Source organism: Desmodus rotundus, chromosome 2 (assembly GCF_022682495.2).
Source record: "Desmodus rotundus isolate HL8 chromosome 2, HLdesRot8A.1, whole genome shotgun sequence".
Taxonomy (NCBI): Eukaryota; Metazoa; Chordata; class Mammalia; order Chiroptera; family Phyllostomidae; genus Desmodus; species Desmodus rotundus.
The window spans coordinates 17,697,465-17,714,860 of NC_071388.1; the positions used below are offsets into that span (position 1 = coordinate 17,697,465).

Genomic DNA, 17,396 nt, shown 5'->3' on the forward strand with positions numbered 1-17,396 from the left:
AAGCATTCGCAATGATACTGTGTCTGTTCTATGGGTGAATAAGACATTATTTCTGCTTCAAATGTGGTGGAGGTAGACATATAAATAGATAATTACAATATAATGTGATAAATCTAATATACTGTAGGAGAACCTATGCAATTTCCGCATGTCAGGAAAGGCTTTCTAGAAAATGGCCTGAGCTGAGTGGATGACAGCCAATTCCAACAACTGTGTACTATCTATTTACATGTTTTCCCCCAGCCAGATTTCACTCTCTAGTTCACTGACCTCATTTCCCATGAATCACAGTCCCTCCATCTGGAGACAGGGACAAAGAGCTAGATTTTTTAGTGAATGCAAAGCAATCAGTACATCCTACTGCCTTAGATGCAATATTGTTGATGAAGGTCAGGCACTTGCTTTCTTCAGAAATGAGTCAGGTAATCTCTGCAACTTTAATCTTTGGGCCTGCACTTATTAAATAGTCTCCATAGGGCCTTAGTAATTGAAAGAAAGTTATAGCCTTAATGAGAATTTGTCTGGACTGGCACATGGTAATGGAAAGGAAGCTCGGCGAGGTTAAAATGATGTGTTTGGTATACTGGAAAGTAATTTAGGAGTCAGTTTATTAAAAAGGCACTGTGGTCTTTCAGGATTATTTATGCAGATGGGCTACAAAATGCAATTCCCCAAAGATCCTAGTAAATCGTGTGAGGCAGGTGTCATCAGCCGCCCCTTTTTAAATGAGCGTTTGCATCCCTGCCATTCACAGCACGCGTAAGTAAGAAGTACCTCGGACAGCACTGTCATATATTTGATGAGCATGAAAGAAAACATCTTATACTGATGCAAGAATAAATGTTAAAGGAACTTAGTGATTTTTAAAGTGATAGTTCTTAGTAAAGCACACTACCCTGTTGCTTAACCAATGAAAGAACTACACAGTTGATTTGCCTTGCTAAGCCATTAAAAATGAGAAGTCATCGGATCTGTACAGTTTTACATAATTTAGGAAGTACTAATGTATTAAAATAGATTAGTTACACATATCTTTATTATGCAGCATATGAATTGGTGGCCATTTTTAAATCCTATTATCGTCTTGTGCTAGACAACTTAAGTTCAAATATCAGAAACATCAAGAGAACCTTTCTCAAACTCAATGTGAGAAATGGAATTACTTCATGTTCTTCCATTTCAGAAGTGGTTTGAAAATGTTGGGGGGTTAGGAGTAAAAAAAAAAAAATTAATAAGCCTTGGAAATAATGAGAGTATAATGATCTAACTTCTTATATAAGCACACAGCAAATTTGTATCCACAATTTAGCACTAGGTCCTGGAAACTGAAAATAGAACCTAGTTTCCTATTAGTTTAAGAAGTTGGCAGACAAATTAGTGTTTCTGTTCGTGTCATTGTCCCCAATTTGTCTACTATGTGGAAAAAACCTTAACACAAAACAGAAACAAAGATAAAATATAAGAATTAGTAGAAAAATATAGCCACTATCTTCAAATTTAAGTGATTTTTAATTTGTTGATTTTACACAGAAATAATTGAATAATATTTTCTGTTGTTTTTAATTTGTAAATTCAACACTAAAGGAATTTTTTTTTATTCTTAGCTATGTTCCTAGTGTGAGATGGGGGATGGGGGAGGCTGAGGGCAAGATGGTGGGAAAAAATTTCTTTCACTTAGTTTAATTAACCAAGATAAAAGCTCATCATTCACCTGAAGTACAAATTATAACTTTGATGTTTTTTCCTATTTTAAAATTAGCAGTGTGCTAATTAAAAATAAATAAGAAGAAAACACTTAAGAGCAAAGCACAGTAATTTTATAACTTTCTAAGATTAATGTTTTTATAGTTTTATTTTCTAACAAGATTGGGAAAAGCACAGTGGTTAGGTAATTGTATCTGCTACAAGCAAGGAGGTGAAAGCTAATGTGCCACTAACTCGTATACCAAGAGCTGGACCAGCAGGTCCCAAACCTGGTTACACATCAGAATCCCCTGGTCTAGGTCCCAGACATTTGGATTCAGGGTGGTCCAGGTCAGTGGTTCTCAACATGCGATTTTGGGACCAAACAGCACCTGTAACACATGAGATGCATGTAAAGAAATGCAAATTCTGGAACCCCACCTCACATCTACTCATCAGAAAGTCTAGAGTAGGGCCAGCAACCTGTGTATGGATAAACCCTTCAAGGGATTCTTATGCAACCAAAATGTGGGGAACCATTATCAGGGGTGGGCATGCTTGTTCTTAACCTTCTTTTGTGTGTCGTGAACACTTTCAGCAGTCTGGTGAAGCTCATCAACCCCATCTTAGGCTTATATTTTTAAGGGTATAAAATGAAAGATACATAATTACAAAGGAAATTAATTTCATTGAAAAGTAAGTATTGAAATAATATAAATATGGTATGGCAATATCTGGTTCTTTATTCAGGGATTGAATAAGATACACTGGTGGTTCTAATGAGTAGTGTAAGATCAGAGGTAAGCACGCATGATATTTCTAGATATATGCCACAACTGCAGTGTGAAATGGAGATATCTATAATTAGTTTTGATGACAAAATTATAGGTGCTGCTGATAGTGTTGTTATTAGTCACCCACAGTTGTATCAGAAGGTCAGACTAAATTTCCATTAAAGGGTAGTAAAAATAGAGATGTAATTATTTCTCATCCAACTAGAAACCCCTACGTATCAGCACAGACAACCAGGGGCTCCATAAAACCCAGCCGCAGCCCTTGGCTGGTGAGAGGCACAGAGATCTCCGGTCTTCACAGAGCCCCAGGTGGTTCTGAAAGAGCAGAGGCACCCATGAAGCTTTGGGTACTTGTTTTGGCCGAAAACATAGAACTTGTCCACAATACGTCTAAAATGTGGCAGTTTGCTTTCACTTGTTATTAAGAACAAAACATTAAACACCTTTTTTTTCCTACTGCAGCCACGTTGAGGACCATCTCTGACTTAATCCAGGGGATTCCTTAATTTTCCATTGTGACATCAGTCTATTTTAATTCTCTGGAAAACCTTTTTTCCCCAATAGACCAAAATAAAAGTAGGGAGTTTTAAAAGACCACTATAAGAAGAATATCATTTAGAGGGTAAAAAAAAAAAGAATCCACAACTAGGTTTTCACCAACCAGAGGCTACTACAATGGTTTCCTTGGAAAAATTCATTCCTGATTTCTCCCATTAAATATTTGAAAATGTATTATTAAGAATTAAGGGACTCATATGAAATGTCACTTACTTGTATCAGTACAATTCAGGGAGAATCCTCGTTGTCTTTAACCTGACTAACACTCTAATGCATATTTTGTAACCCCAGAGGATTTATGTGGCAAGGAACTACTAAAAATATAATTATTCACATAATGAGTAAGGAAAATCTCTTTTATATTTTGGTATAATTGTGAGTCATCTACCAATAAATTTTCTATAACATGTAGCCATTTAGTTTTTAAAAGTCTGTAACAGACTTTTTTATTACTCCAAGGCTTTTTATTTACTCAAAGTCTATGTCAAAAAAACAACAGGAGATTGTTGTCCCCAAGCCAGCATCCTTGACCATTCCCTTAGATCCTGTCGTGTGGGGAGGGGAAAGCCTCTGCATTCTACAATCGAAACATGTGAAGACAGTGGAAAACTTTCATTCCATAAAATGAATAACAAAAGTTCTCTTGTTCATTCTATTTCCATTCAAAAAAATGTTTTCAACTGTTCAACCTGTATACATTCTATGAGACAATGGGCAATTTTGAATAAAATTCATAAAATCTAATAAAATAATATACCTTTCTCCTTTCCTTCAATTTTTTTCCCTCTTTCTCTTTCCTGTATTTTTTTTCTTTATTCTTTGTTCCCTCCCTCATTTCCTTATTCTCTTTCATCTTTTCTATCTTATTTTGGTCCATTCTTCTTTTTAAAAATGACCTTATCTTTTCAAAAGGAAGAGAAATGATTTATAACTAAGAGTGTATGCAGTAAGATTAACAGAGTATTAGATGAAAATAAGGTCTAAAGAAAAGAGAGGCAAATCTATGGTTTGTTTATACAGGCTTTTTGACTCTGGATTGTATGACTCATGATAAGGTTGTCGCTCAGTCCTTCGGAAGCAGGAGGCCATCTATTGTTATCTGAGTACAGTTCTTACTTCGTCTAAAGAACAGAATTTCCTGAAACCCACACAGGAGGATGGGGCTCTGTGGTATGGTTTATTGATGATGTACAATTAAGGGGGGGTCACCTACTCTCTTCCCAATGTCACATCTCCTTCTGTCTCACTGTGGAAAAAGTCCAATCTGGGCTTCACTGGGGTCAGGATAAAGGCCGCTGCCCAGAGTTTCGGCTCCATATTAAAGTGCAGATCAATCCACATCCCTCTAGCTTAGTGCATGCTTCCAGTGCAGTCCACGTGGCCACAGAGAAAACAGGTACGTGTTTGAGTGGGGTCACAAATGAGAGAGAGAGACAGAACTCCTTTGTTCCCTTGGGGTTATAATGAGGAACTTGGGTTTGAAATAGACCAGGTGCTTTCTCAAAATGACCAATCAACTTCCCAAATTTTCATGGGTTTTAATAGGTCCATCCCCTTGTTAGACTGACAGGCCTCTATGGGCCAGCACCTCCCCCTGAGCCCCCCAACAATCTGGTAGCAAATGGAGAAGGATGAGTGTTAATCCCCTTGGCAGAACAATATTATCATCCCCTTGAATGTGAAAAGCTGTAGCTTCCTGGTGAAGCAAACAGGCTCCTGCTTCCCAGTTTACTCAGCTCAATGTTTAGTCCCCTTCTCTCCCCTTCTCAATACCTAGGTGAACACCAATGGTAACACCATTGTGAAGACTTACTTCCATCTTTTAGGGGGACAGTGGAGAATCAGAGAGCTCTTCTTGTTCTTGCTGCTTCTCAGGTAACTCTTAGTTCAAAATAATTAGTATGTCCTTGTGGAATATCTTGGGGAAGCCTGCCCTGAGCCCCAGCAAAATGAATCAAGGATATACAATATGGGATTAAGATTAAGTTGTCCAAGATGTTGTCCGTGGATCCCGTCTCTGACAATCTCCCCTAAGTATCACTTCTTGCAGCCATGTTTTTGGTAGGATATGCCAAGAGCTTGTTTTCTTCCTAATACCATTGCATCTGTAAGATAACAGAGAGCCGCGACAGACTGGCCCATCAATTTCACTCATTCTTAATACAGTAACTTGCACAAAGGAGGAGATTGATTAAAGGAATATAATTTTTTCTGTTGGCATTTCTTTCCTTCTGTGTACCACAGAATCTTAAGAATTGAGATCAGAAAATCTAAAATTAATTAAGCTTACCTGTTTGCTAAAAGCAATCACAGTGCTGAGTGACTGCTAGATGTGTTGCTATAAACGTGGCAAATGAATACACAGTTGTAGTTGAAATGTGTCCAGTTCAGCCTGGTGCTTAAAGAACAGCACACATGTCCTGAGTCTCCTAGTGAAAGGCTTTGCCATCCTTTACCTTGAATCTTTTTAGTTCACTGATCCCCAGCTTATTAAAATGCTCTCCCTTACCTTCTGTTCTGCCAAATAAATCCTCTTCTTTCCCTCCAATCTGAAAAGGATCATCCATTCTTCTTCTTCAAAAAAAAATTCTTTTCAGAGTAATCCCACCTGGCTCAATTCATTACTTAAACCTTTTGGGAGTGTGAAATGAGCTGCAGTGCCTGGCTGCAGCATTTACAGCGTTGGTTGTTCTTTTTAGCTTTAGTGTGCCACAAGCTTCAGACATCCCTACCTAAGCTCCTGCTTTAGGGAGAAATTCTTATCACAGCTAACAGTCTGAGGATGGAGACAAAAGAGAGAAACCTAAATAGGGCCCGAGAAGAAAGGCAGAAGATTTAATATTGTGAAAGACGCCTTGGGATATCCTTCTTTCTGTCCCTGGAATTCATCTCTGAGTATATTTTTATATTCAGTATACAACCTCAAAAATAATAATAGTGAGTTGCATCTCTGTGCTTTTTTTTTCTCACATAGAATAAGGTTACTCTGAAGCCAGGGGAGCCTTTTGAGGGTGCACAACCCATGAAAATGGTAATAAAGATTTAGAAATAGGTAGTCAGGCGGCATTAGCATGACAAAAAGCAGTGCTCTCCGGGCTTTTCTATGTGATACCAAAGTTCTGATTTCCAACAGCTGTGCAAACATGTGATAGAGTTATCTGAACCTGCAGGGCTGGAACCTGTTTTCAGGATTTAAAATATGCCAAATCTAGTTGTGATCTTGTCAGAGCGCCTCTCTAAAAATTAACATCTAATTGCCTTGCAAGAAAAAGAAACCGAGGCAGGAACCTAGTAGCATGTTTTATATTCATAGAACTTAATGTAAGATTCTCTTAAAATTTTAATTTTTCAGTTCAGAGATTTTCTTTTTCAAAAATAGTGACAACATAAAATTATTAACATTTAAATATATTTTAAATATATTTCAAATCCTTTAAATATATTTCTATTCTCTCCATCATTTCTTAAAATAAGAAATAGTTTGTTGCACACTTTTTCTGCCATTTATATTCTGTTTACTGTGAATACCAACTGGGATAAATTACGTCCAGCACCGAAAAAGGATGAGTTCAATGTGGCAGGATTCAAATGCAGGTAGTGCAATTCAAACTAAATTCCAGATTCCAACAGCCAGCACTGACGCCAGGGAAGAGTTGTATGAACTGAGAGCCTATATGTACCACTCCTGGGTTTCTGACGTCAATATTTCCTATGAAGATTTAATCATTTATGTAATTAAAAGTTGTCTTTCTAAAAGGAGGTTTTATCTAATTATTCTAAATAAACCAAAACAATACATCTATACTATCAACTGAAATCTATTTTCTTTTGTAAAATTTGAGACTACAAATATAGAGAAGGCCATCTCAGAATATAAGATAATATGTGCTTTTTTATATGCACACGTAATCTCTATTTTTCACATCCAGATAGTGAACACATCACTATGGAACAGTATTTGAACATACCAGGGTAGAATAATTAGCATTTACTAAATTCTTTATTCATTAAATACATTCTTTATTTACTATGTTTTTTATTCTTAAAGCTTTGTCTCTCTAGTCTTCCTTCATCTAGAAGAATCTTATGTTACAAATATACCTGCCAATCCCGTTATAGGGCAATGCCAGAAGTAGGTATATAATAAGTAGACACTAGATAAAAAAATGATTGATAAGCAGTTCTCAATATTTTTTTCAATGTAATTTTGTCCATGTACTGTTTTAAATTTTTGGAGAAATTAATGCCTTCCCCTCAGAGTCTGTCTTAAAAGAGATAGCCAAGGGATAGAATAAAAACAACTAGAGATAACGGAAACATTTTAAATCCACATCTCTGCGGTATATTTTTAATGTTACAGTCAATATGTCCCTCCATGTACAGTACGTTCTCACTTAACATTGTTGATAGATCCTGAAACTTTCAGTAAAATCTGAAGTATAATGAAACCAATTTAACCATAGACTAAGGGATGTAAACAAAATTTAAGTTTTTTTTTTTTAAAGATTTTACTTATTTATTTTTAAAGAGAAGAGTGATAGAGAAACATCAGTGCATCAGTGTGTGGTTGCCTCTTGTGTGAGCCCCCACTGGGGGCTTAGCCCACAATCCAGGCATGTGCCCTGACTGGGAATCGAACCAGTGACCCTCTGGATCACAGGCTGGCACTTAATCCACTGAGCCACACCAGCCAGGGCAAAATTTAAGTTCTTGACATCTCATCAATGTTACAATGAGTTGATGTCAAACAAAATGATTGAATTCAAGGACCTGCTATAGTTATGAGTGCTGTTAAATGACAAAACTAAAATGATTTAGCAATGCGTTTGACATCCTGTCTTTTATTCAAGGTAAAAGAGTTCATGTGTTGGGGGAGTACAGTGCCTAGAAAGACAATGGAGCACCATTCCCAGAGGATTTGGGGCAAGAGCGAGTCTTACAGAGCATTAAAAGAGTCAGCCTGGAACCAGAGCATGATTGCCTGGGAGGTTTAAGACTTCCTTATGAGGCTAGCAGGTCCTGTTTTCCAGGGTAAGGTAAGAGAGCTAAAGCTGAGTTGGAGGATCATGATTTGTGTATGTGAGGTTTCCTTGACAATAAGACTTCCTGTAAGGGTGGGTTGGCTTAGCTTTAGATTTGTGACTTGGGCCAGGCCACCAAGACAGCCTTCATTTTGTGGGTCCTGATATACAAATCAACTTTATCAGTGCCTTAAAACAAATTGTTTATTAGGTCACTAGAAGTCAGTTTGGAAGCCATAAATAGACCCCTAATAAGGGAAGAAATAGATATTATAATTAACTATGACAGCGGTTCCCTAACAAGCATCAGAACCACCTGCAGGGTTTGTTAAAAGAATGGATCACTGGACACCACCCAGATTTCTGATCTGGTGGGTCTGGGCAATTAGCATTTTTAATATGTTTTCTAGTGAGGTTACTGCTACGTGTCTGGAGAAAACACTTTGGAAATCCTCAGTCATGGAGAGTCAGAAACAGAAAGCTACCTAGAAAAACATCCAACATATGTATGCATTCAGCAAAAGCATACTGGGAACATGAGCAAAAGCTATAAAAGAGAGATGCATAAAAGGGACATTGAAGGGGAACTAGGACCCATCAACTTTACCGTCCAAGCAAAGATGTGCTCTAATAAACCAATTCCAACTTGATCTTCAAATTGAATGGGCATTCTTTGATGTTCTTAAAAGCCAAAATTTGTGTGGTGAATTCTACTAGAAGCTACACCGATGGTACAATTCAAAGACCCCTAAGGTCTGTTTTTCTCCACATTCAGCTTTCCCTAAAAATGTGAGTCTCTAGATACACAGCTTCTGTAGTGGTGAAGTCCTTCCTGACTTAGGACATTCTGGGCCTTCTACACTCTCCACTGCCCTTTGACATCTTCATGTCTGTTTATTTTCTGAACTGTAGCAAATACCTTTTACACAAATTCTCAGATACAAGGACTCTTCTGCCCACATAGGAGGAGAATCTTAATCTTTAACAATAACATAAGCAACACTAATCTTCCCTTTGGTAAATCCATTTCAGGTTTTATTAAAGGAATATTTATTAATTTGTGTGTTTGAGTTACTTTTATCTGCTTAAATGCAAAAAGTAAGAAAAAATATTAAAAATCCCAAGCAACCAAAAAATTATGTTTAGAATAATATTAAAATAGTTAAAAGAGTGAGTGAGAAATTTTATGTAACTAAAATGGAAATAAAAAGAAAGGCTAGAATCAAGCAACAACAAAACAATACCTGAACCACTTACTTATTATTCCAAAGGCCTCACATGTACTATGTTATTTAATTCTCACAACAATCCCATAAGGTTAAAATGATCATTGTATCTTCATTGTAAAAATAAGGTAACAAAAGAACTTACTGATTGAGAATTTGTCCAATTATACTACTGGTAGAACCAACATTTTAACCCCATAGTCTGGCTCAAAGCTCATGCCTCTTACCCACAACTCACATCACTATCATTAATAAATCAGTCTTAATTTGCAGCACTAAACATTTATATTAAACTCCATATTTCCTGGACAAACCCTCCTTAAGTTTCTTTAAGGCATTGCCTCCCCTAAAGGAGAGAAGAAACATCCTCTACCAAGGTTTTTTCCTCTTATTGATCAGAACATCTATGAGTGTTCCTTGGCAATTCCCTACACAGGTAGAAAAGGGTGGGCATTGGCTTAGTCTGGGGAAGACAGTGAACGTTTTTTTGAAGAGACAATGGTGGGTCCATCATGCTACCCCAAAAAGTAGGAACTGCATAATCTCCCTGCTGACCAGTAGAAAATAGCAGGAACCAAGATGTTTCCAGCCTAAAAGCATGGTTTTATATGAAAATTAAAATCTGGAATAAATAAAAGGCAGTAAACAAGATTAGGAGTTGAGAAGCTGAGAGTCTCCTGCTGAGCCTCAGGAAGAGAGTCAGGATAATTGAGAGAAATCTCCAATTAAAACTCACCATTGAGAGGACGATGTGACAGATTTTCAGGGACAAGAAAGGCTAAGAGTTTAATGGCTCTCGTCACATGGAGGTACCTCTTTCTCCATCCCACTCTGGCTCACCAGCGGGCACTTGGAGGTCCAGACTGCACACTTTCTTGTTCAGAGCCACACGAAACTTCTGGCTTTAAACGAGAGCTTGTTAGGTCATGAATTGAAAGAAATATAAAGAACAAAGTGACATTTGGAGGAGTAAACACAGAAGTTTTCATTTTTCTATATTATTCTTTGGCAACATGCATTTTTTAATTACTTTATTGTTCAATTATAGTTGTCTGCATTTTCCCCCCACCACTCCCCCCAACCCCAGCCAAACCCACCTCCCTCCCTTGCTTCCACCCTCCCCCTTGGTTTTGTCCATGTGTCCTTCATAGTAGTTCCTAAAAACCCTTCCCCTCACTGTCCCTTCCCCCCTCCCCTCTGGCTATTATTAGATTTTTTTAAATTTCATTGTCTCTGGTTGTATTTTGTTTGCTTTTTTCTTTTGTTGATTATGCAACATGCATTTTTTAAAAGATGAATTACACTCGATAGGAACAAAATTCAATATGATGCAACAAGTCTGTGAGGCTGTCATTAAAATTCATCATGGAAACTATTGGACAATATAAATAAGTGAAATGAAAAAAATCAGACACCCAAGTTATATATACACTGAGTTTACCTTGTTAAGTAATAAGAACTTGAGGTATTAAGCAAAAACTAAAATTATATCAACATCATTACAGGTAATTGTGCTACTGTGTACCATCTTTTAGACAGCAAAGCACTTGAAGATTTATGTTAATATGTTGATTTCTTTGTGTGGAATTCTATAATTTCTTTCAATATCCACAGCACCAAATAACCAAAATTTAGTTCATGGTTTTTCATTTGTGCTTTTAGTTTTATCTATATGTGTGTTTTTCTCTAGGACTGAAAACTCATCAACACCAGTCATCTCTATTACAAGTGGACCATTTGTAAACTTGAACAAAGCACCTAATGGCAGCTTAATACTAACACCAAGGTGGGTCCCAAGATCTGTTCTTGGCCAACTTGTTCATGGACTGCAAAAGAGATAGATTTTGAAGCCAGTCATATTTTAATTCCATCACATACTTGTCACATAACATTGAAAGTTATTTAACATTTTTATTCTTCAGGTAATCTCAAAAAGTCTCTGATTGATGCTGATAATATTGCCTAATCTCCATATAAATGGTGAAACAGGCAAATGAGATGTTGTATACGTAATTATTTAGCACACTGATAGCAATCCAGTAAATTCTAATTCTGTATCCTTTTAATCCTTACCCTACGATTCCTAAACAAGTAAATCTCACTGGGAAAAAAAATTGTGAGAGGATATATCAGTCCAATGCGAATCAGATTAATGAGAGCAACACAGATTGGCTATCACTAAAAGAGGAGAAAGTGACGGTAATCTTTTCTCTGCCTTAGCAAATAGAGCACAGATATGTAGTGAAGCAGTCCAGACTTCTAGTTGTGCCTACAGATTCTGTTTTGCTCTTTAAAATTAGGTTCACTTTTGTAGCTTTTACTCATGTTTTAAAAAGCAACATTGTTTCCACATTCAAAGTCCCTACAGTATGTGCGTTTATGTTATTTGAAGCAGACAACATGTACAGACATAGATACTTTGATCTTTCACTACATGCAGGAGCCAGAGAGGCAATCCCATCCTTGATTAGCCATGTGATACTGAATTAGTGAAAATCAGACATATATACATTTATTTAATTAGGTAGTTAACTTATTTATGTATGTATTTACTACATTATTGATCCGTGAAAACCGGTGTTTTTTAAAACACCCTTGCACAATAAGCTGTGATAAAAAATAAGGAAGAGAATATCAAAGAAGACTACTCTTCCAATTATAAAAATCTACTGAACGGTATCCTCATTTTTATGCTATTGTGAGGCCTATGCCAGATTCAGACTATTTCCCACCACTGAGAAAGGCCACTCAGCGAAACACAAGGAATCTGACCTGATATAACTGGCAATATATGATTCATGGAGCTGCAGTAGTACGTTTCTGGTTTTTCCTATTCTTCAGACCACTTGAGTAGCACGGAGCTAGATACAGGATACAAAGTGCCTATCAGACACTTCACTGAATTCCTATGGTGTGACACACGCTGTGGTAGGAAGGTTACCGAGGTTACTTCCCGCCCCCGGAAAAGCTCTAGGACACAGGTGGCTCGGCTCCGCTAGGAAGATGAGGAAACGGAAGTCTGGTGTTGGCAACTGACTTGAGCAAGTTCACGAAGCCTGCAGGCACCACAGAGAGTGCAACCCAAGGCACTCTGACTCCAAAGCCCTCTCCTGTTTCACTGCACTGTGCTGTCTGCCCAATTCCTAAAGCAATAGCTCACTTGAAGTAGCAGTGCTGGACAGGAGAAAGAAAAAAAGGGAAGGCTTTTCAACAACAAAAAGGCTATTGTTGAGCATATATTGGGAGAGAAATGAGTTTAGTTTGTCAGTGTAACAGATATAAATCCACCCATTTATATCATAGTATCGCTCCCCCTGGGCTGAGAGAAAGACACAGGATCATGGAATTGTCTTTCTTCCTGTTGGGAGAGCAAGCAGGTCTGACTCCACAGCCAAAGGTCAGGACAGTAACTCCACTTCTCCGTGGTCTCTCTAAATTCACCTGCACGAACAGTGGATTCACTGCTCATTCTGACCACAGGTTAAGCAGTTTACTCCTCGGTACTGAGATACTCCATGTGTGATTATGTATGAAACTTTTGACTAACCAAAATGCATGGAGATTGAAGTGTAAGGTTTAGATTGAATTTCTGTGCCTACTAAAAAAAATTCGTAAGTTTTATACATGCCACAAAGTGTTAAGCATTTTCTAAATCTAAAAGTGATGAACCATTTCAAATACAGATTTTCACTGATGAATACTATAGATGTAGAAAGAGTTGGGATAGAACTTGACCCATCCCAGAAATTACTTCCCTCTCAACTATGTGTAGGTAATAGAATAGGAGTGAATTCAGGCTTCTTCCTTGCAGAATTCTGAATATGCATTGATATATCTAAATCTAGATAGATATGCATACACACGCATTGCTTGTTAATAAAATATAAGAATATTTCTTATATTTCCATTAGAATCATCTTCTGTTCTAAAGGATAGGTCAATCAGACCACATAATGCATGTGGTTTGAAGTTAACCTTACCACGTTTCCCGGAAAACGGAATGGCTTTGGTTGTATCTATGATTTCATATGGATCTTGGGTCTTATTTTATGTTTTTTGGGGGGGTTTCCCTAAAATTGTAAGCATCTAAACAACATGCACAATAGATGTAGTTAAATATATAAATAGAAAGCATTAAAATAATATGTGTGTTCATGTGATTAATGTGTGCAGTAGCTGCATCTGGAAATAGCAGGCAAGTATTTTGATTCCTTGTATTAGACTGATCTCTAGTGGTTGGTAAGTATAACACATTTTCAAACAATTTTTTTTTGTTTAAATTTTTAAAAATACAATTAATGGCTTTGAATAGTTGGTATCCAACTATTAAACAGGTAGTGAGTTTTTAAAGTATTTATGACTAAACTTTATTTTATATTTGCCTATTTACATGTTTACCTTTGAAAGCAGGACCTGTGATTAACTTACCATTGAATTCCCTGAATGACGTTCACAATCTCACACACAGTGAGGCACTGACTGGTTGTCTGACTAGGAATATTGAGGCGTATTCTCTTATTGAATGATGAAATCCAATGTTGGTTCCAACAAATGAACAACAACCATCATTTATTGAGCGTCCATTGTATATAAGGCACAATAATTCTATTGAAAAAACTTTCCTTCTCAGAAAATTACAATAAATCGCAATAAAGTAAGTCCCATGTTGTGAATGACAAAGGGAGTCTGAGAGATTGTGAGCAGCTTACCCAAATCATGAAATGTAGGAGGTAAAGGATACAAACTCAGTTCCACCTGACTTTAAACTGAGGATTTCCTGCTTTGTATTTCAGCCTCACTATATTTTTTATATGATACTTAAAAGCTCATTTAATGAAAAAGGGTAGGATGCCCTACATTATGTTTTGCTTTAAAATGTTAAGTGCATAATTTCTGAAATATAATTGTTCTTCTATTGCAGTGAACAGTGTTTACAGGATTCACTGATTCTGTTACAATGTAACCATAAACGTAAGTAAATATTTTGTCACGTTTTCTTCCGAGCTTTCAGTTAAAAATTCTGAATAGAGCCTGTTTGTCACCTGAAGTTATTTTATAGCAACCCACTCAATTGTTATGATCAGAGAAAATTCACCAAAATAAAACAGAGCTCTTTCTTCCATTATTTTGATAGCATGTGGGAAAAAATTGGTGGCTCAAGAAGTCAGCCCAAAGATTGTTGGAGGAAATGATGCCAAAGAAGGAGCCTGGCCCTGGCTCGTTGCTCTGTATTACAACAGCAAGCTGCTCTGCGGTGCTTCTCTCGTCAGCAACGACTGGCTGGTGTCTGCGGCTCACTGCGTGTATGGGTGAGTGTGACCTCATAGTGTCCCTTCCAAAATGAGATGACCACAGCACACACTGTCCATTTCACTTTCATGTAGCCTCACAAATCCACTGCATCAGGGAAATCTTCCCACTGTTATGACATCATAAACTTTTCAATCACTTTTCCATTAAAATCATATATCAAATAGAAAAAATTCAATTAAAAATCATTTTTGTTCATATTTGCATCAGGCATTATGTACCCTACATACATAATAACTGATAAGTAGCATTTTTAAAGGTGTTAAATTAGTATTTAATGTATAAATTGTACTGGCTATCATTCAATTAGGCCAATATGTATTGTCAGCAAATTGTTAGTATCAAAAAGCTCTGAAGTTACAAATAAACTGTGCTCTAAATATTTGTGTTTAAAGACTTAATTATGAATTAGGATAAAAATATTTACTTAGTTGTCAAGTCAGATCTATTTTGATGCTACCCATAATTAAAACAGAACTATTATCAACCATATCTAATTCTTTTTTTGGTAACATATAAAATACATTTTGAATTCTAGAAATTGTTCTCCTTCTAGAAGCTACCATTTCTAAAGCAATGCTACAGAAGGAAACAGTGTGTGTAGAGGGGGCAGAGAGAAAAGGAGGAGAAAATAAATATTCCTGGGCCCCAAAACTTGTTAATTCTCTTCTTCTTGCATGAAAGAAGGAGCCTCTTTAGGTAATCCCATTGTAACACTTCTGAATTAGGTCAAATAAAATGCTGGCTTCCTCATAGAAAATTCACAATCCCTGCCCTATGACAATTTCCTATCCCTAACTAAGTAGAAGAAGACTCCAGAAAGTGGCTTTCTGGGTGAGGATTACAACGAGCCTCTTCAGGGCATCCCGAATCTCTGAGGAAAGAATCACGTGTGCACAGAATTCATGATGCAGCTGTAGTTAATCAGATTAAAGTACTGAACTCCCTACCAACACAAACATCGGAAGTTCTTCTATAGATGGAAACAAATTGTCGCACAGGAGGTTTTGAAAGTTGGGAGACGGGGAGTGCCAGTGATAATGAGTACTAAAGATTGACTGCATGCCTCAATACTCATTGTATAGAGTGACGGTAAATTTGAATCCCTAATCCTAGGAACTTGGAAATGAGGAACTTCTGCCAGATCACAGGTTGGCCAAATTACCTTCAGAGGAACTGTCCGTGGTGTTGACCATCTACATCTAAAGCTCTGATTCTATGTCCTGAGCCTTACAACTCAGTGACTAAACTACAGCCTCTCCCACATCTCAAGTACACCTTCTTGACTTTCGCGGCCTCCTGATAAATTATACTTTAACCTGTTTTCAACCAGAGCATAACAAGCACACATACCCAATTGTCCCATCCCCTGCTAAACATGACTTTAACTTTTACCTCTATATACTCTACACCTTGGTCATGTACAGATGGGCAATCTATACCCTAACTGTATTACAAGTAAAAAGTAACTTTAGCTACAGAGTCAGTGTTTTCTGGTGCACAAAGGTAGGTCTTACTAAGTTAGCGATCTCCTGTATTTAACCTGGAATTTGATAAATTTGTTTGATGTTCTTGTGGAGCATATACTTCCTAAATGTCAACCAAGCTTGCACTAATTTTAGCGACATCTTTCAATTATCTACCTTACAGATGTATTTACTGCTGGTCAATGATACCAACATTATATCTGTTTCAAACCATGAATATACAAAAAGCAGTTTCATCAAACACAAACACATGTTCAGTCATATGGGACATAAAATGTCTTTTCACACAATTTCAGTTTGAACACGAGCAAACAAAGGTATGCTATAATAGAATCATGACGAATTCCAACTTAGTCTCCATTCTCGCGTTTTCCTTCTCCACGGCCACTCAGTGGCATTATTTCTTCTTTCTCCATCTGCAAAGAGTTTCAGTTTCTTGCTTTTCACTTCATAGCTCTAACCAAGCAAGAAATTTTCTGATATTATGTTAGATACTTGATCAAAAAATATTTCACCACTATGCCAGTACTGTCTATTTGTATTTTTAAAATCCTAACTGTGAAGTGAAATGCTTAATTTCCTGATATGTAAAAGGAAGAAACCAAATCAAGCAACTACACAGATCACACTACACAAATAACTTGTCCTCGGTGTAAATCTGTTCCAGGTCTTTTAACCCACAGCTCCCCTCTTTCTACATTCTTACTGTCCACACTCCCATTCCCATTCAGCCTCAGTGTTCCTGGATGACCCTAAATATCCCTGTGCCTGTTGTTTCTCTATCACCGACTTGTCTTCTCTTCCAACCTTAAAAGAAAGATTTGGAAACTGTGGGCCAGTTTGACTGTGGTTTAAAGGAAAGGTTGACTTTGAGCCAGAGGACAGGGTTTTGATCCTACTTATCCTACTGGTCTCATATGACTTGGGATCTCTACATGTCAGTATCCTCATCTGTAGGGTGTTTAAAGGATATCCACCTTCTAAGGTGATTGTCAGGAAAAATTAAGATGCTGGAATACTTTGCACACTGTGAATATGAATGTGCAACAAAAATTTTATTGTGCTGCTGTTCCTGCATCAAAAGGTCTATGAAAAAAAAGTCCACGTTTTGCCAAGAGACATTAAGCATATTTATGTTCCAAATATCTTGTGTGGCTATAATTTCAAAACATGCACAAAGTTGCAAATAATAGTACAAAGAATTCTTTTATAACTTTACCCAGATTCACTAATTGTTTAAACTTTATGCTGTAAAATCTTTCTTACTCTTTTTCTCCATTCTGGAGAATTTTTTTCCAACCATTTGATAGTATGACA

General features: G+C 37.0%; 1 protein-coding gene across 2 annotated transcripts in view; it reads left to right on the plus strand.

Moving 5' to 3' along the window:
• TMPRSS15 (transmembrane serine protease 15) overlaps window positions 1-17,396 on the plus strand; it is a 112,232-nt gene that overhangs the window by 80,261 nt on the left and 14,575 nt on the right. For both annotated transcript variants that reach the window (XM_045194895.2, XM_053919370.1), the window contains exons 20-22: window positions 10,973-11,068; window positions 14,204-14,253; window positions 14,417-14,591. In XM_045194895.2, the coding sequence (XP_045050830.2) occupies window positions 10,973-11,068; window positions 14,204-14,253; window positions 14,417-14,591 (321 nt within the window). The remainder of the gene's footprint in view (window positions 1-10,972; window positions 11,069-14,203; window positions 14,254-14,416; window positions 14,592-17,396) is intronic.